The following is a 19,116-nucleotide window of genomic DNA, read 5'->3' on the forward strand; positions in this document are numbered from 1 at the left end:
ATAAGCTGTTGGTGTCTGATGTGGACACTCACTCTGCAGCTCACAAAGTCCCATGTGTCCTTCATTCTCTCTGGGTTGCTGGCCATGACTGTTGTTTACTAACAAAAAAATCATTTCTTTTAAAATTCTAAGTTATTTCTTCACTAGAGAATATCAAATGTTCCCCTTGATGTTATTTTAAGCCCAGCTGCTCCCCCAACACAAGCCTTTGAGTGTCTTTCATTATTTCATTCACAAATATTTACCAATCTTCTACAGCTCCACCAGGAGGAAACAGGAGCATCTGTGTTGACTGTGGACCCTAAAAAGGTCTTCACACATGTGCTCACAGGCCTCACCCTGGAGAGCTTCCTCCTGCACCTGTGCCGTGTCCTGAAATCCCCCTGGCCCTATAACAACAGTGTGTTACGTCACTTCACTACATAGGATTCTTACAAATCAGCGTCCTATTGATATCGAACCTTGATTCCTCATTTTCCCTCTATATTAACAACATTTTAGTGAGGAGATTTGAAGTTCTTGCAGAGATAACAGACACTTTCTCCTACATGGCCCTTAGATTGATATTGGCACCAGAATTTAAAGCTATGGTCAAATATCTTGAATTATATTCAACCGAGGATAAGGAATATACTCGTTATAGATAAATGGCTTCCATGGCTGAAATATTTTTCTCCATGTTCCATGAGGGAAGAGCAGGAGGAGGTGAGTGTCCAGCTCTTCTCTGGGGACCCTCAGTCTCTGTCCTCCCTCAGGTATCAGGGGATGAGCAGAGATGGGGAGTCAGGGCCCTGGGCTGTGTCCAGGTTCTGCCATCACTGGCCTGATGGTCTTTCCATTGTTCTCCCACATGGGCAGAGTGAGAATGACCTGAAGTTCTTTCCAGCTCAAGTCCTCACATGTCCCACAGCCCTGACTGTCTGGAGTGTCCCCTCCCTTATTTAGTGTCGCTTCTCAGGGCTGAGCAGAGAAGGAAGGTTCCAGGTGTCAGCACATACCCTACAGGGGCAGTCACCACTTCCAGCCTCAGGTCATGTGGCTGCAAGAAAATGCCCACTGGCCAAGTCTGCCTCAGAGGGGATGTGGGTGAGGGTTGGGGGGGTGGTGGGGACTGCTCCTCTGGGGGGCTGATGAGTATCCTGCCTCAGGCTCTGGGAGAAGCCATCATGACTCACTGTCCCTCTAGCAGATGGATGTGGAGCCAGAGTCTCACCAAGGTCATTCTATAAATCCATTTGCCAGCCACTCCCGTTAGCCTGTGTGCACGGATCAGCTCTGTGTGGTATTTTTCACCATCCCTGGGAGCAGAATGCAGGCCCCATCAACAGGAATTAGATCTGGGTCCCTGGGGTGTGGGTATTAGGCTCTGCCTGGCTCCCACAGAATACTCACATGGAGGTGGTGCCGGCAGCCCTTCCTTTTTCTCTACTCTGTGACCTCATGGGAGGTCCCCCTGGGAGGATGAAAACAGTGGGATAAACATGGGTGCTCCCCTCCCTGCACGCCCCTCCTCCCCGGGCCTGGGGGAGCCAGTGCCTGTGTCTGTCTGACCACATGTATCTCCTGGACACTGGGCTGTGGGGTTGGAGAGGCAGCCCCGAGGGGGTGGGAGACACAGATTCTGAGATCAAAGGAGAGCCAGGGCTGGGGTGCTGGGGACCAGCCTCCGGCAAAATGTTGTGTCAAGGGTTCCTGAAAGGATGAGAAGGCATCTGTGAAAATGAAAACGGAAGGGCTGAGGGGAAGGGGATGAGGTAGAATGAGGAGACACTGACACTGGATGAGGTGCTAGTATCTTCTGCTGAGAGACTCAGCAGGTTCTTTATTTATACATTTTTTGCAAGCAGTGAGATGACATTATCATGTGCATAGAAACAAAGCAGAAACAATCAGTGCATCTCTTTTTCCATGGGCTTTTGGCCACTACATGCTCTCAGCAAGAAGGCAACCTTCAAGCTTAATAAAAAACTAAGCCTTACACTAGAACTCATTGTTTAAGCTAAACAATAACCTAAGACAGTGGATCGCCGCCAGTACATCCCTATCAGCTAAAGCCTAAGCAAGAAAAGACTTTTCTTATCCTCATGGCCTTCTGCCGGGGACCGGCTGCTACTCAGCTATCAGAACATTTTCTACCTAGAAACTCCTTAACTCAAATAGCTTCATTTAAAAACTTTCCCAAGAAACTTCAAGAGAAGGCAAAAGAAGGACCTACTATAATTATTGTATTGTAATGCTTGTCAGGCATGTTCAACAAACCATCTCCCATTGTCCAGTGGGCCAAACAGCCCAACAACTAATTTCTAAACAGATAATTTTCTGTGCCATTTACTGACAGTATGCTGACACATATAATTTATTGCCTAATATACTTTCTGATAAATTTTTCTCTCTCTATGACCAAGAACAAAAAGCAAAGGGATGCCATATCATCAGCCCCACGGTGTGTGGCCTTTTCTCTTAGCTGCTTGTCAGTATCCTATCTGGCTGGGGCAACAATGCCCCCTGCAGCACTGGGGGGCTTCTGACTCAGCAGACTCCAGGCTGTGGGATAGGACATGGAGTGTTTCTCTGAACATCATCTGCTTTATCGAGGATAGAAGGTGCCTGGAGGGATTATCGTTGGGAGAGTGAAATTATGACTGAAAGGACCTGACCCACAGAAGGTTCTCAGTGCATTATAATTCACCCCGTGGGACACATGAAGGAATATTTAGTTCAGCACATTCATAATCCCCATAAAATTCAAATTTTCTCCTTTAAGTTCTTTATTTGATTTTCTTAATTTGATCTTGGTGTCATTTATTATACTTAGAAATTTCCTAGGCTGGCTTATTTGTAAGTACTCCTTAATCATTTTGCCATGTGGGAATTCACATGTTATGGTTGGAAATTCTGGATACTATTTCATGTTGAGATTGAGTTTAGTGATGTGACAAACTTGCAATTCTCTAATCCTACTGAAGTTAAAAACCCACATAACCAAAATCCACAGAAGTAGCGAAGATGTCTTTTCCTCAAGGTCAGTACATTATTGCAACTCTGAGAATGACCCCCAGGGACACTCGGGTCTCAGGAGGCTCCTCTCTCCTGGGCCTGTGGGGATCCCAGCACTAGGAACCTTCCACAGAGTGGGGAGGGAGGTGCTGACCAGCTCCCCAGGGTCCATCACTCAGGGGGAGGAGACACAGGCCTCAGGGAAGAGCCAGGTCTCCATGTCATAATAGCAGGTTCCCAGGTTCTGGTAAGTCCCCCAAGTATACAGTTTCCCTCAGTCTCTGGATGAAACCTTGGACTCCAGAGTCCCTGTTATTTGCTTGTTTCCAGGGATGAAAGCATCTCCTCCTGGGAATCAACCCTAAATTCTCCATCACTAGGGTGAGGAAAGAAGTTGAATAATAGAATCTCAGACTCTGTTTCAGACATTCTAGCAGCCAGGTGATTTCTGGCCTCACTGAATTGGGGGCTCCCTCACTGAATTGGGGGCTCCGTGCAGTCTCCACATGGTATCAGACAGTGCAATAGGCTCTAGGGGGTGTCTGCTCAGATTGCTCATAACTGGGGGTCTGGGTTTTAACCTGTTCCTTTCTTTTCCTTAGTTATTACTACTTGGGGGACCTTTCTAAGCTCAAGACTTCAAACATCATTCATCCTATCACCTCCCAAGTCTATTTCTTAACTCCGATTTTTCATCTATTCTCCAGACTTGTCTGTCCAGTTGCCAACATCACTTTCATTTCTAATAGATCTCAGCTTCACCTTTCCTAAATTGAACACCTAGGATGCCCACATATGGTTCTTCTGGGGTCTCCTCATGTCACTGAGGCTCCACCTCTCTGCCTGCACAGTCTGAGACACTGTCATCCTTGACCCCTTTCTCACAGCCCAGCAGTAGGAAATGCTGTAAAGTCCATGTCTAAATATACACAGATCCAATCACTTCCTATTATTTTCCTGTTCTCCTCTCCTCCCCCAACCTCTCTGTCCTGGGACCTGCACTGGTTTCCTCCATTTCTTTTCCGACCTCGCATCCTTCCATGCTGCACAGCGGCCAGACTGAGGCTCCTAAAGAGAAGTCCCACAGGTGTGTATCTGTTCAGAAGCTCTTGTCACGCCACATCTTACTCAAAGTCAAACCCAACATCCTCCAGGCCTGAATGATCTGGGTACACACAGATCTTATCTCAGGTGCCCTCCAGTCCAGCAGTCTTTATCTCAGTCACACAAATTCCTGCCTAAGGTATCTGCACTGGAATTTGTCCTGCCTGGACTGAACTTCTCTGGACAATGCCGTGGGCAAAGTGTCCTTCTTTCTGAAAGGTCACCTAAGTGAGGCCCACACTGACCACGCTAGGGAGCAGGCATCCTCCCTGTCCTCACACACTCTGGGCAGGGTTACTTAAGGGAAGTTTTAGAGGGAGAAGCTGTAGAGGAAATAGAAATCCAACAGGACATTAAGACAAAAAATTACCGAATCATCCTCTCTACTAATACCAGCAGTAGTATTCTTTAAAAAGATGTGAAAAGATTGAAAGAATAATCCAGAATATAGTACTAAAATGAGGCCAAGAACAGGATGAGTCTGGAAATCAATTTCTAACATCATGTACTCCAGTATGCAGGGGCCACCCTGGGTCTTGTGGGGACAATGCAGATGCCTCCTGCTGCTGTCAGAGACACCCAGAGGAGATGAGGCCTGTTTGCTAAATATGAACAGACATAAAAAAGTAAAAACCAAAATAAAATATAAACACATAGAGTATGAATACTGAGGACCAAACTGCCCTGAACCTAAGTTGACCAGGCCACAGACAGCCTCCACCCACATCCTGGAGACAGGACAGTGCCAGGTGGTGTCTGAGTCCCTGTGATCACAGGTCCGGCTGGGACAGGCGCTACTGAAGCACAAGGACAAAGGAGTAGAGAGATGACCCCTGAGGAGTGACCATGAGTACCGACTAGACACAGGCCCCAACTCCCTTGGCTCTCACAGCCTCTCCTGCCCCTACTTGCACAGATTCAGCACAGCGAACGTGTAGTTCTGGCTGGTTCTCCTGTCTCTGATTTATGTAATCATAAATTTTAGTAACCCCACTAATGAACTCATCAATCTTATATTTATTTATATAAGAACTGGGGTACAGGCCACATGTGGGGGGTGAGAGGATTCACCAGGCAGATCTACTGAAAGACACTGCTGAGGGGAGCAGCTGGCGAGACAGGAGAGGTCTGCCTCACCATATGTGTCTTTCTGTGGCTGGCCACGAACCGAACCCGTACTGCAGAGGCTGCGGGCACTTTCACAGCACTGTGCTCAACTCTCTACACCACCAGGGAGGCCCTCATAGGCCTTTTGCAACAGGAAAACCAGTGGATGTTGAAGCCACGAAGTGAAGATGAGAAGAAATCCTGCATCACTCAGTCCCTACAAGGCAGCTGTCCTCACCCTGTAAAGGAAAATGATCATGAACAAAGTTACGGAAGTGTCAACATTCTCAATAGTCCACCGCATCCTCAGAATGTCCCCCTCACAGCTTCCCCATCACCTGGTCCCATCCTCTCTGCCCCCAGCCCCTCCTACCCACAGGTCCCAGAGTCTCATCTATATGGACCATAAAAGAATCACTACTATCCAGGGAACTGTCACTGCCTGGGGGAAAACAAAACAGAACCTGGTCAGAGCCACGAGAGATGAGACCACAGGAGGGACTGATGTGGGTGACACCCCCATGGGCTCCTTCTACACTGCCCCCAGGGCTCAGGGATAAAACCCCTGATCCACACTTACCTGCAGGCTGAGTGTAGCTTCTTCCTTTTTCCCCTGTGGGAAGAAACATCCTGTAAGACCACAAAGGAGTTGGGCCACGAAGTCTTAAATGAATCCCCTAATCTGGGCCACAAGGAATGTTCCAGAACTGTGCCTGAAGACCCAGGGCAGGACCAGAAAATATGAAGAAAGGAGATGAGGGAAGACTAGAGCAACTACCTCTCGGAGTCTGTGCTCAGTAGGGACCTTCCCTTCTTGACATTTGCTGGGAATCAGGATCCTATCCCCAGAATTATCAAGGTGAACAAGTGGTGTTTCATTTTCATAAGTGGTTTACAAAGAGCGAGGAATAGCAATCAGCTCCAGACTGGGCAACATACGTGTGTGGGTGGTACTTCCCATTTACCGGGTAGGACAAGTTCTACCTGGGATTTGAAAGCCCCCATTGGACATGATCCCCCCACTCCCTTCCCTACCTGAGTGCTTCTTCCTGCACCTCACAGCTGTAGCCACTGGAATTCCAATGTGAACAGCTACAAGGAGAACCAGGACAATAGCAAGGAAGACCATGGGGGAGGCAGTGGGCTGAGGATGGGACACTGGAAAGAAAGGGAAGGTGAGACTGTGCCCCAGGCCTCATCCTGACCCTCTGAAGGTCTCCAGAAGGGCTCCTGATGCCCCTGAGAAGTTCTGGGCCCACATTCTCCTCCTTACCCCAAGTCAGGACTCGGGGCTCCAGCAGCCCCTCATGCTGTACATGGCATGTGTATCTCTGCTCCTCTCCAGAAGGCACCACCACAGCCGCCCACTTCTGGAAGGTTCCGTCCCCCCCAGGCCTGGTCTCCACCAGCTCCGTGTACTGGGTCAGGTCCTCCCCATCTCGCTGCCAGGTCAGGGTGATGTCCGCAGGGTAGAAGCCCAGGGCCCAGCATCTCAGGGTGACCTCATGCTCAGAGGTGGGGTGGTGGGTCATGTGTGTCTTTGGGGGATCTGAGGAGAAGGGTCAGAACTCACACTTTGGATTTTTCCCTCATGGAGACTGAAGCAGCCTCATGTGACCATCGTGAGAATGGACAGGGAAAAGGGTTTGGAAGAGGAAGCACAAAACCTATAAACCAGCCTGATCTGGGGAGTCTGGGATAATTTGTTTCTTAAAATGTTTTACAATCAGGGTAACAGCTCAGGATAGGAAGATGCAGGTCCCTAAGGAGGAGGGCACAGACTTAAGTTCCTGACCTCAGGACACAAAAAAGCAGGAGTCAGATCTGAAAAATGTTAATCAGAAGAAAACCAAGCCATAGTGAGAAACTGAAGGTTCCCACGGTGGCTGTCGGATCAAAAGGAGCCAATGAAGGGTGATTTCAGGGATGGTCCATCCCCTCCAGCTCAGGAGAGACTGGATTCCTTAACTGTCCTTCAGAAAAAGCAGGGCTCTGGGGCAAGTCTCTCTCTTGTACAGAACAGGAAAACCAGGTCTCCTCCCTCTGTGACCAGAAAGAGGTCTGTGTTCTGACCAGTACTCCACTGCCCCTGGGGTGTCAGCCTGAGGGAGAGCTGAAGCCTTGCAGGCCATGCTTGGCCCCTCTTACCTGAGCGCTGCAGCATCTCCTTCCCGAACTCCAGGTATCTGCGCAGCCACTCCACGCACGTGCCCTCCAGGTAGTTCCTCAGTTGATCCGTGTCTCCGGCCGCCTCCAACTTGCGCCGGGAGATCTGCGCGGCCGTGTCCGCCGCGGTCCAGGAGCGCAGGTCCTCGTTGAGGGCCAGGTAATCGGCGCCATCATAAGCACACTGATCGTACCCGAGGAGGAGGCGCCCGTCGGGCCCCAAGTCGCAGCCGTACATCTCCTGGAGGGTGTGAGAGCCTGTCCCCGCCCCGTCACCCCGCGTCACCCCGCGGTCACCCCGCCCCCCTCCCGGGAATAAACCGAAACTGACGCGGGAACCTCGCGGGGAACGTCCCGGGGCACGTCCTTTCGAGGGTCCGGCGGGTCCCCCTGCCTCGGGGGACGCTCGGGCCCGGGGTCTGGGGTCCCCGCCCGCCCGCGGGGTGGGGTCGTGAGCGCCCCGGGTCCGCCCCGCTCACCCGCCGCGCTCTGGTTGTAGTAGCGGCGCAGGGCGCGCAGGCTGTCTCGGAACGTCTGTGCGGCGCCCTTCGCCTTCCTCGTCTGCCGCGCCCAGTACTCCGGCCCCTCCAGCTCCACCCAGGGCGCCCGCGGCTCCATCCTCTGGTCCAGGGAGTCGCTGTCGAACCGCACGAACTGCGTGTCGTCCACGTAGCCCACGGCCATGAAGCGGGGCTCCCCGAGGCCGGGCCAGGATATCGCGGTGTAGAAATACCTCAGGGAGTGGGAGCCTGGGGGCGGGAGGGAGACCCGGGCTGGGGAGACGGGGCGGGAGGGGCGGGGGCGAGGGGGCTCCCCAGAGAGTTAAGGGGCGGCGGGACAAGGAGGGCTGGGACTCACCGGGCAAGAGGAGTTGGGGGCTGGGAGGAACAGAAAGGGGCCAAGGCAGGGTTGAGGGGGGACAACGGGGCCGGCGATGGCGTAAAAAGTCGTTACCGGGTCCAGCGCCGCCGCTGCCGTACCGGGGTCCCCTCGCTCCTCCCTCCTCAGCGGCGGGTTCCCTCCCGACCCGCACTCACCTGCCCAGGTCTCCCCCGGGCCAGGACCCCCAAGAGCAGCAGCAGGAGGGGCGCGGGCCCCATGGCCCTCACCTACTCGGCCAGAAACGCTGGGTGTCCGGGCTGGCGAGTGTAGACTGTGTAACCGGGGCCGCGGGGCTGCTGATTGGCTGCTCTGGAGACCTCCAGGCAGTGGGGAGAGAGAACTGGGGTGACTCACCAGTACCCAGGAAGGAAGACCCGACACAGGTTGAGAGAGACAGAAGTGAAAACATGGGGAGTTGGGGCATCTCCGACAGTAATCTTCCTGCTCCCAGACAGGGCCCTGGGAACCCGGACCAGACTTTGCTCCGCCCCCTCCTCCTCTTCAGCGCCAAGACCTTTGTCAGTCCCTGGTTCTGGGTCTCAAACATATGTGCAGGATAATGAGATGTCTTGACGAACCAGACCACAAAGGTGCAGCCCAGCTCCAAAGGCAGTCTCATTTTTATTTAGCATCTGACAGAATATAAAAAAGATCAAAGAAGCAGCAGGCAAACAGGGAATGCACAAGTGTGTGGGGGACACATAACCACCTGACCCCGGCCAAGGCTGGGAAATCAGGGAGAGTCAAAGGAGGCCTCAGTGGTTTTGCTAATCCAAGCATAACATCTATTGCTATTTTCAGCACGTATAGGTCCTCATACCAGGATTTTTGCCTTAAGAGATTCCTTATCTCATCTCAAACTTTGCCAGTTTCAGCTGTGAAAGACACAGAATAGTCAAAGCAAAGAATAATCAAGGCAAAGACACAGAATAGTTGAGGCACACGCTCCCACAACCTCTTCCAGGAGGGTCCATTAGTAGCCGCGAGGTTATGGCTGTCCCGCAAAGTGGGTGAGGAAGGGGAACAAACAGGGCAGAGGAGACGTTCAGGGAGGAGGTGACCACACCTGCCCTGGTCAGGCACCAGGAGCCTCCTCCCTGCCCCCCACACTCTCACCCTCTCCAGTCTCTGCTCCCCACGGCGCCCCAGGCCTTTCCCAAAATGGACCCTCACCTGCCCTCTCTGGTCCCCACACCAGGCAGGGAGGGCTCACAGGGCCTGGCATCACCTCCACTTTCTCTCCCACCCCCTTTCCCTGCAGCCAGGAGAGCAGAGAGGGGCTGAGCGTCCACGATGTGCCAGGCCCTGAGCTGAGACTCACAGGCATCAGCTCCCTGTCCTTACCACATCCCTAACCTCACCACACACAGGTGAGGAAACTGAGGCTCTCGGGGGGAGTCCCTGTGCGAGTCCCACCCACCCGCTGGGGGGACGGGCTGGAGTCTAGGCCCAGGGCAAGGCCCAGGCCCCCCAGCACCCGCTACAATAGCTCCAGCTCCCACCCTTCCCAGCCCTGGACCCGCCCTGTGCCCAGCACTGGGATTCTCACCCTGTCTCCTTGGGGTTACTCACCTCCTTGTCACCTCCTGCTCCCCCTGGGGCTCAGGTCACCTGTCACCTCCTCAGCTGGACTCTTAGTTACAAATACACAGAGTCCTGGGACTGCTCACTCTGCAACCCCAATGCCTGGTGGATGGTACCCTAAATACATGTAGTTTGAATACAGAAATGAATAAAGTAACATAAAAAGCAGCTCAGGAGGACTCTTGTTTCTGGTAATGGCAGGTTAGGACTTTCACACCAACCAACACACTGCAAACAACCATGTGTTTTGTTGGGATTTGCCCTGCTTATGCACACAGGGGTTTCAGATATTTCAAGGGCTGTTATGTGAAAAAGCATCCTGATTCTGTTTGAGCAGAGATCAAAACTGGTCATAGTCTTGGGTTAAGGGGATCATACATGGGTTAAACTGGACACTCTGCGCAAATGTCTGTCTCATTGTCATTGTTGGCTTCTTGTTCCCTTTTTCATCTGCACTCTGAAAACTCAACACTTTCTCCCGCTCCCAGTATTTTTCAGTTTGCACATGATTACAGTGACAACAAAAACAAAATAAGTTTTACAGTAAAAAGAAAAAATCTTACCTCAAATCCTAGAAGCTAATACAATAATCCAACGTCTATTTCTATGTATCATTGCAGTGTGGAGCATCAGTTCTGGGACATTCCTCCTGAACACATCATTGTTGATGAAGGGAGGGAGAGAGGTGGGGGCACTAGTCTGGGTTTATCTGAGATCTTCCCCTGATGCACTTGGAGAGTTACCCTGCAGAGAAGGGAAAATCCCTGAAATGACAAACAATAATTTCACCCACACTAACATTACACCTTCCTCCAGGAGCTGAGGCTGACCCTGTTCCATCTCTCCCTCCCTTCCTGGACTGTGGACAAAGACTCAGCTCAGTAACTGGGGTGACCTGGGCTAATCCTGCCCCTGGGCCAGGCCAGCAGGGCACACACTCCTCCCTCCCCCTGTGGGACTCCCTCCAGCTCTGGTCTAGAGAGAGAGTAGCTGCAGCCCATGGAGGAAGTGACCCCCTGGGAAACAGAGGGGCTGCCAGGCTGGAGCTCCCTGACTCCAAAGGAGATAAGCTTGGAGTGAGCATTAGAGGAGGAGAGAGGGACCTGAGGTGGGGAAGAGGGGGCCTCCCCATCCCACCAGGGGTCCTGGAACAGGGCCCCACCCAGGCTCCCACAATCTAACCATGGGAATAGTCCCAACGCCCCCTCCTTCTTCCAGATACTCTGCTGCCACAAGTCCTGCTCCAAACCTGCTTGATTTGTAATTGTCTTTCCACTGTCTTATATTGTGTGCCTGTCTCTCCTGTCACACACACACACACACACACACAGACACACACTCATTCATTCCTCTCACACTGGGAACCAGATCCTCAATACTGGGTTTTTCCAACCCTGTTTCTGGTCCCCCTCAGAGCCGCCCTCTCTGCAGTGTCTCTACTCAGTGGTGTCTGAGCAGCCCCAGGAGTCCCTGCACCTCCTGCCTCTGCCCTTGTGGGAAACCAGCCCCTCACCCTGCATGACAGTGAGGAGGCGAAGGCAAAGTCCTGAAATCAATGATGGGTGGAGGAGACAATTTACTTTTTCTCTTGCATTTCATTTTTTTATTATTGCATTTTTTGAGGTAGGATTTATTTATACACTGTACATGATTCAGAGGGACAGGTTCACACCTCTTCAGGTGTTACCTCACCACTCCCACCTTCAAGGTGCCCAGAGTCTTCAACCCTACTCCTCCAGACATTCTTACTCCTTTTACTGCCCACTCTCACCCCTGTCTGGTAGCCTCAGTTCCGCAGCCAGATTCCAAGGGTTTGGTTAGGTATTATCTCCCCCTTTGCATTATTTCTTTTTTTTTTTTTTTAAAAAGAGTTTTTATTTATACAAGAGCTGGGGTACAGGCCAGAGGTACGGGAGGGTGAGAGGATTCACCAGAGACAGAGTGGGGAGCAGAACAGGCAGACGGACCAAAAGCACTGCTGAGAGAGCAGCAGACGAGGCAGGAGAGATCGGCCGCGCCATGTGGGAATCTCCCTGGCTGGCCGGGAATCAAACCTGGGCTGTGGGACAGCTTCACAGCACTGTGCTCAACCCACTGCCCCACCAGGGAGGCCCTGCGTTGTTTCTTTATATTATACTTATCAGTGATATCATCTGGTATTTGTTGTTCTCCTTCTGATTTCATTTAGTATTTCTTCCAGTTTCATCCACATTGTCGTAAATTCAAGATTCTATCTTTTTTCACAGCTGAGTAGTATTCCATTGTGTATACACACCACATGTTCTTTCCAGCTTCTTCTCCTCCTTGCTCAGCTCCACCCTCCCTTGAGTGGAGCAGGGAACACTCACCTATTGTTAAGCACATTGGTTGTTTCCATAATGGACACAGAGCTCATATATCCCTTCAAATTAGTTTTTACATTCTTTGGATAAATACCAAGGAGTGGAAAGCTGGGTCATCTGGCAGATGTATTTTTTAATATTTTAAGGAACTCCCACTCCCAAGCTTTTCTCCTTAGGGCTGGTAGGGCTGGACCAATTCCCACCAATGTATGAGGGTTTTTTCTCCCCACACCTTGCCAACACTTGTTTCCTGTCTTTTTAATATGAGCCATCTCACAGGTGTGAGGTGGTGTCTTATTGTGGTTCTGATCAGCATCTCCTGATGATGTGTGATGTGTATTTTCCATGTGCCTGTGATCATGTGCATATTCTTTGGAGAAGTTTGTACTTAGCGCCTCTCCCCATGTTTTGATTGGGTTAATTACGATCTGGTTGTTGAGTTCTGTATGTTATTTATATAATTTGGATGTATGATGTGCAAATATTTTCTTCCACTCAATATTATATGTTTATATTTAATGAGTTTCCTTTGCTGTGTAGGAACTTGTTAGTTTGATGTGGTTCCAACTGGTCTATATTTGCTTTTGTTTCCTAGGAAAACAGAAGACATTGAGGGCAGTGGGGGCTCCCTGGTCTCCATGCAGTCTCCACATGGTGTCAGACAGTGCAGTAGGCTCTAGAGGCTGTCTGCACAGATTGCTCATAACTGGGGGGTCTGGGATTTAACCTGCTTTCTTTTCCTTAGTTATTACTACTTGGGGGAACTTTTAAGCTCAAGACTTCAAACATCATTCATCCTATCACCTCCCAAGTCTATTTCTTTTTTTTTTTAATAAAGTCTTTTTTTTTATTCTTTTTTTTTTTTTTTTAAGAGGCATGTATTTTTTATTTATTTGTTTGTTTGTTTGTTCGTTTACACATGCACTGGGTACAGTCAGAAGCGCGGGAGGGTGAGAGAATTCACCAGAGCCAGAGCGGGGAGCAGAGCAGGCAGAAGGACCGAAGTACACTGCTGAGGGGAGCAGCGGGCGGCAGGAGAGGTCTGCGCGCCATGTGGGACCCTCCTCTGGTGGCCGGGGAGCAGCCGGGGATCGAACCGGCGCCGCAGAGGCCGCGGGCAGCTTCGCAACCCAGCGCTCAACCGCTGCGCCACCGGGGAGGCCCTAAAGTCTTTTTTTAAGATTTATTTATTTATTTATACAAGCACTGGGTACAGTCAGAAGCGCGGGAGGGTGAGAGAATTCACCAGAGCCAGAGCAGGGAGCAGAACAGGCAGAAGGACCGAAGTACACTGCTGAGGGGAGCAGCAGATGGCAGGAGAGGTCTGTGCGCCATGTGGGACCCTCCTCTGGTGGCCGGGGAGCAGCCGGGGATTGAACCGGTGCTGCAGAGGCTGTGGGCGGCTTCGCAACCCAGCGATCAACCGCTGTGCCACCGGGGAGGCCCCAAGTCTATTTCTTAACTCAGATTTTTCATCTATTCTCCAGACTTGTCTGTCCAGTTGCCAACATCACTTTCATTTCTAATAGATCTCAGTTTTACCTTTCCTAAATTGAATACCTAGGATGCCCACATATGGTTCTTCTGGGGTCTCCCCATGTTACTAAGGCTCCACTACTGCCTGCACAGTCTGAGACACTCATCCTTGACCCCCTTCTCACAGCCCAGCAGTAGGAAATGCTGTAAAGTCCATCTCTAAATATACACAGATCCAATCACTTCCTATTGTTTTCCTGTTCACCTCCTCTCCTCCTCCAACCTCTCTGTCCTGGGACCTACACTGGTTTCCTTCATTTCTCTTCCTACCTTGCATCCTTCAATGCTGCACAGCAGCCAGACTGAGGCTACTAGAGAGAATTCCCACAGGTGTGTATCTGTTCAGATGCTCTTGTCACGCCACATCTTACTCAAAGTCAAACCCAACATCCTCCAGGCCTGAATGATCTGGGTGCACACAGATCTTATCTCAGCTGCCCTCTGGTCCAGCAGTCTTTATCTCAGCCACACAAATTCCTGCCTCAGGCATCTGCACTGGAGGTTGTCCTGCCTGGACTGAACTACCCTGGACAACGCCATGTGCAAAGTGTCCCTAAAACTCTTTCTCAAAGGTCACCTACGTGAGGCCCACACTGACGACACTGTGAAGCAGCCGTCCTCCCTGTCCCCACACACTCTGGGCAGGGTTACTTAAGGGTCAGGTTAGAGGGAGAAGTTGTAGAGGAAATAGAAATCCAACAGGACATTAAGACAAAAATTTACCGAATCATCCTTTCTACTAATACCAGTAGTAGTATTCTTTAAAAAATATGTGAAAAGATGGAAAGAATAATCCAGAATATAGTACTAAAATGAGGCCAAGAACAGGATGAGTCTGGAAATCAATCTCTAACATCATGTACTCCAGTGTGCAGGGGTCACCCTGGGTCTTGTGGGGACAATGCAGATGCCTCCTGCTGCCATCAGAGTCACCCAGAGGAGATGAGGCCTGTTTGCTAAATATGAAAAGACATAAAAAAGTAAAAGCCAAAATAAGGTATAAACACATAGAGTATGAAGACTGAGGACCAAACTGTGCCCTGAACCTATGTTGACCAGGCCACACACAGCCTCCACCCACATTCCTGGAGACAGGACAGTCCCAGGTGGTATCTGAGTCCCTGTGATCACAGGTCCTGCTGGGACAGGCGCTACTGAAGGACAAGGACAAAGGAGCAGAGAGATGCCTCAAGAGTGACCATGAGCACCAACTAAACACAGGCCCCAACTCCCTTGGCTCTCACAGCCTCTCCTGCCCCTACCTGCACAGATTCAGCACAGTGAACGTGCAGTTCTGGCTGGTCTTCATGTCTCCGATTTATGTAATCACAAATTTTAGTAACCCCACTAATGAACTCATCAATCTTACATTTATTTGTATAAGAACTGGCATACAGGCCACAAGTGTGGGGGGTGAGAGGATTCACCAGGCAGATCTACTGAAATACACTGCTGAGGGGAGCAGCTGGGGAGACAGGAGAGGTCTGCCTCACCATGTGGGTCTTTCTGGCCATATGGCTCATGAATCAAAGCCATGCTGCAGAGACTGGAGGCACTTTCACAGCAATGCACTCAACTCTCTATGCCACCAGGGAGGCCGTCATAGCCCTTATCCAACAGGAAAATCAGTGGATGTTGGCGCCACCAGGGAGGCCCTCATAGGCCTTTTTTTTTTTTTTTAAAGATTTATTTATTTATACAAGCATTGGGTACAGTCAGAAGCGCGGGGTGGTGAGAGAATTCACCAGAGCCAGAGCGGGAGCAGAGCAGGCAGAGGGACCGAAGTACACTGCTGAGGGGAGCAGCGGGCGGCAGGAGATGTTTGCGTGCCATGCGGACCCTCCTCCGATGGCCGGGGAACAGCCGGATATCAGATCGAACCAGCGCTGCTGAGGCTGCGGACAGCTTCGCAATCCAGCACTCAACCGCTGCGCCACCGGGGAGGTCATAGGTCTTTTGCAACAGAAAAACCATGGATGTTGAAGCCATGAAGTGAAGATGAGAAAAAAATCCTTCATCACTCAGTCCTTACAAGGCAGCTGTCCTCACCCTGTAAAGGAAAATGATCATAAACAAAGTTAGGGAAGTGTCGACATTCTCAATAGGCCACCGCATCGTCAGAATGTCCCTCTCACAGCTTCCCCATAACCTGGTTCCATCTTCTCTGCTCCAGCCTCTCCTACCATAGGTCCCAGGATCTCACCTTTAGGGGTTATCAGATAATCACCAGAATCCATGGAACTGCTGCTGCCTGGGGGAGGACAAAACAGAACCTGGTGAGAGCCATGAGAGATGAGGCCAGAGGAGGGACTGAGGTGGGTAACTACCCCATGGGCTCCATCTACACTGTCCCCAGGGGATCAGGGATAAACCCCTGATCCACACTTACCTGCAGCCTGAGTGTAACATTCTCCTTTTACACCTGTGGGAAGAAACATCCTGTGAGACCACAAAGGAGTCAGGCCATGAAGTCTTAAATGAATCCCCTAGTCTGGGCCACAAAGAAGTTTACAAAACTGTGCCTGAGGACCCAGGACAGGATCAGAAAATATGAAGAAGGGCTATAAAGGGAGACTGGAGTAACCACCTCCTGGAGTCTGTCCTCAGCAGGGACCTTCCCCTCTGACATTTGTCCCATCACCGAATTATCAAGGTGAACAGGTGGTGATTCATTTTCATAAATGATTTACAAAAGCATGAGTGTTAGCAATCAGCTCCAGACTAGACAACATAGTGCATAGAAGGTGCTTCCCATTACCAGGCAGGGCAAGTTCTCCCTGGGATTTGATCTTGTCCCCCAGGGGACAAGATCCCCACTCCCTTCCCTACCGGAGCACTTCTTCCTCCACTTCACAGCTGCAGCCACCGCAGCTCCAGAGAGCACAGCTCCAAGGAGAACCAGGCCAGCAATGATGCCCATGGTGGGGATGGAGGGCTGAGGAGGGGGCACTGGAAGGGAAGGAAGAGTGAGACCCTGTCACCCAGGCCTTCATCCAGAGCCAGGTGATGTTCTCCAGAAGGGCTCCTGATTCCTCTGTGTCCACGTTCCCTCCTTACCCCATCTCAGAACTCGGGGCTCCAGTAGCCCCTCATGCTGCACATGGCATGTGTATCTCTGCTCCTCTCCAGAAGGCACCACCACAGCTGCCCACTTCTGGAAGGTTCCATCTCCCCCAGGCCTGGTCTCCACCAGCTCTGTGTCCTGTGTCAGGTCCTCCCCATCTCGCTGCCAGGTCAGGGTGATGTCCGCAGGGTAGAAGCCCAGGGCCCAGCATCACAGGGTGACCTTCTGGTCAGAGGTGGGATGGTAGGTCACGTGTGTCTTTGGGGGCTCTGAGGAGAAGGGTCAGAACATTCACACTTTGGATTTTTCCCTCATGGAGACTGAAGCAGCCTCATGTCACCATCCTCAGAATGGACAGGGAAATGGGTTTGGGAGAGGAAGCACAAAACCTATAAACCGGCCTGATCTGGGGAGTCTGGGTTAATCTGTTTCTTAAAATGTTCTAGAATCAGGGTAAGAGCTCAGGATAGGAAGATGCAGGTGTCTAAGGAGGAAAGCACAGACTTATGTTCCTGACCTCAGGACACAAAAAAGCAGGAGTCAGATCTGGAAAATGTTAATCAGAACACAAACAAGTCATAGTGAGAAACTGAAGGTTCCCAAGACGGCTGCCAGATCAAAAGGAGCCAATGAAGGGTGATTTCAGGGATGGTCCATCCCTTCCAGCTCAGGTGAGACTGCATTCCTTAACTGTCCTTCAGAAAAAGTAGGGCGCTGTGGGGGAGTCTCTCTCTAGCACAGAATAGGTAACCCAGGAGGTCTCCTCCCTCTCTTACCAGAAAGAGGTCTGTGTTCTGACCATTACTCCACTGCTCCTGGGGTGTCAGGAGTGGGAGAGCTGAGCCTTGGAGGTCTTGCAAGGCCCCTCTTACCTGAGCGCTGCAGCGTCTCCTTCCCGATCTCCAGGTATCTGCGCAGCCACTCCACGCACTCCCCCTCCAGGTAATTCAGCAGCTTCCTGTCTCTGGCAGCCTCCATCTTGCGCCGGGTGATCTGCGCTGCCGTGTCCGCCGCGGTCCAGGAGCGCAGGTCCCCGTTCAGGGCGATGTACTCGGCGCCGTCATAGGCGAACTGCCAGTACCCGCGGAGGAGGCGCCCGTCGGGCCCCACGTCGCAGCCAGACATCCTCTGGAGGGTGTGAGAGCCTGTCCCCGCCCCGTCACCCGCGGTCACACCCCCCCCCCCCGCCGGAATAAACCGAAACTGACGCGGGAACCTCGCGGGGAACGTCCCGAGGCTCGTCCCGGGTTGAGGGTCCGGCGGGTCCCCCTGCCTCGGGGGACGCTCGGGCCGGGGTCTGGGGTCCCCGCCCGCCCGCGGGGGTGGGGTCGTGAGCGCCCCGGGCCCGCCCCGCTCACCCGCCGCGCTCTGGTTGTAGTAGCCGCGCAGGGTGCGCAGGTTCTCTCGGAACGCCTGTGCGATGCCCTTCGCTCTCTGAGTCGCCTCCTCCCAGTACTCCGGCCCCTCCTGCTCCATCCAGGGCGCCCGCGGCTCCATCCTCTGGCCCGGGGAGTCGCTGTCGAACCGCCCGAACTGCGTGTCGTCCACGTAGCCCACGGCGATGAAGCGGGGCTCCCCGAGGCCGGGCCGGGACATCGCGGTGAAGAAATACCTCAGGGAGTGGGAGCCTGGGGGCGGGAGGGGAGACCCGGGTTGGGGAGACGGGGCGGGAGGGGAGGGGCGAGGGGGCTCCTCAGAGTGTTAAGGGGCAGCGGGACCAGAAATGCCGGGAATCAGGGGGCAAGAGGAGGAGGGGGCTGGGAGGGAGAGGAAAGTGTCCAGGGAGGGGTTGAGGGGGGACAACGGGGCCAGCGATGGAGGAAAAGTCGTTACCGGGTCCAGCGCTGCAGCTGCCGTCACGCGGGGACACCTCGCTCCTCCCTCCTCAGCGGCGGGTTCCCTCCCGACCCGCACTCACCTGCCCAGGTCTCCCCCGGGCCAGGACCCCCAAGAGCAGCAGCAGGAGGGGCGCGGGCCCCATGGCCCTCACCTACCGGCCAGAAACGCTGGGTGTCCGGGCTGGCGAGTGTAGACTGTGTAACCGGGGCCGCGGGGCTGCTGATTGGCTGCTCTGGAGACCTCCAGGCAGTGGGGAGAGAGAACTGGGGTGAGTCACCAGTATCCAGGAAGGAGGACCCGACACAGGTTGTGAGAGAGAGAGAAGTGAAACTCTGGGGAGGTGGGGAATCCCCGACAGTAATCTTCCGGCTCCCAGACAGGGCCCTGGGAACCCGGACCAGACTTTGCTCCGCCCCCTCCTCCTCTTCTGCACCAAGACTTTTTCAGTCCCTGGTTCTGGGTCACTGAGTCTCAAACATTTTCGTTTCAGGATCT

The 19,116-nt window shown here is 52.4% G+C and overlaps 1 protein-coding gene and 1 pseudogene across 1 annotated transcript; both read right to left on the reverse strand.

Moving 5' to 3' along the window:
- Positions 1-1,790: 1,790 nt before the first annotated feature.
- On the reverse strand, positions 1,791-8,512 carry LOC119251296 (HLA class I histocompatibility antigen, C alpha chain-like). The gene is given in 8 exon segments (XM_054698589.1): positions 1,791-5,447; positions 5,789-5,821; positions 6,244-6,366; positions 6,482-6,757; positions 7,357-7,632; positions 7,854-8,123; positions 8,412-8,429; positions 8,432-8,512. Coding segments are annotated over 8 exon segments (1,044 nt in total). The 5' UTR covers positions 8,475-8,512; the 3' UTR covers positions 1,791-5,442.
- A 6,911-nt stretch (positions 8,513-15,423) lies between these two features.
- On the reverse strand, positions 15,424-18,799 carry LOC119252150 (HLA class I histocompatibility antigen, alpha chain G-like; annotated as a pseudogene).
- Positions 18,800-19,116: the final 317 nt, after the last annotated feature.

This window comes from Talpa occidentalis, unplaced genomic scaffold (genome assembly GCF_014898055.3).
Source record: "Talpa occidentalis isolate TD23 unplaced genomic scaffold, MPIMG_talOcc4v2.1 talOcc4.2, whole genome shotgun sequence".
In the NCBI taxonomy this organism is placed as follows: Eukaryota; Metazoa; Chordata; class Mammalia; order Eulipotyphla; family Talpidae; genus Talpa; species Talpa occidentalis.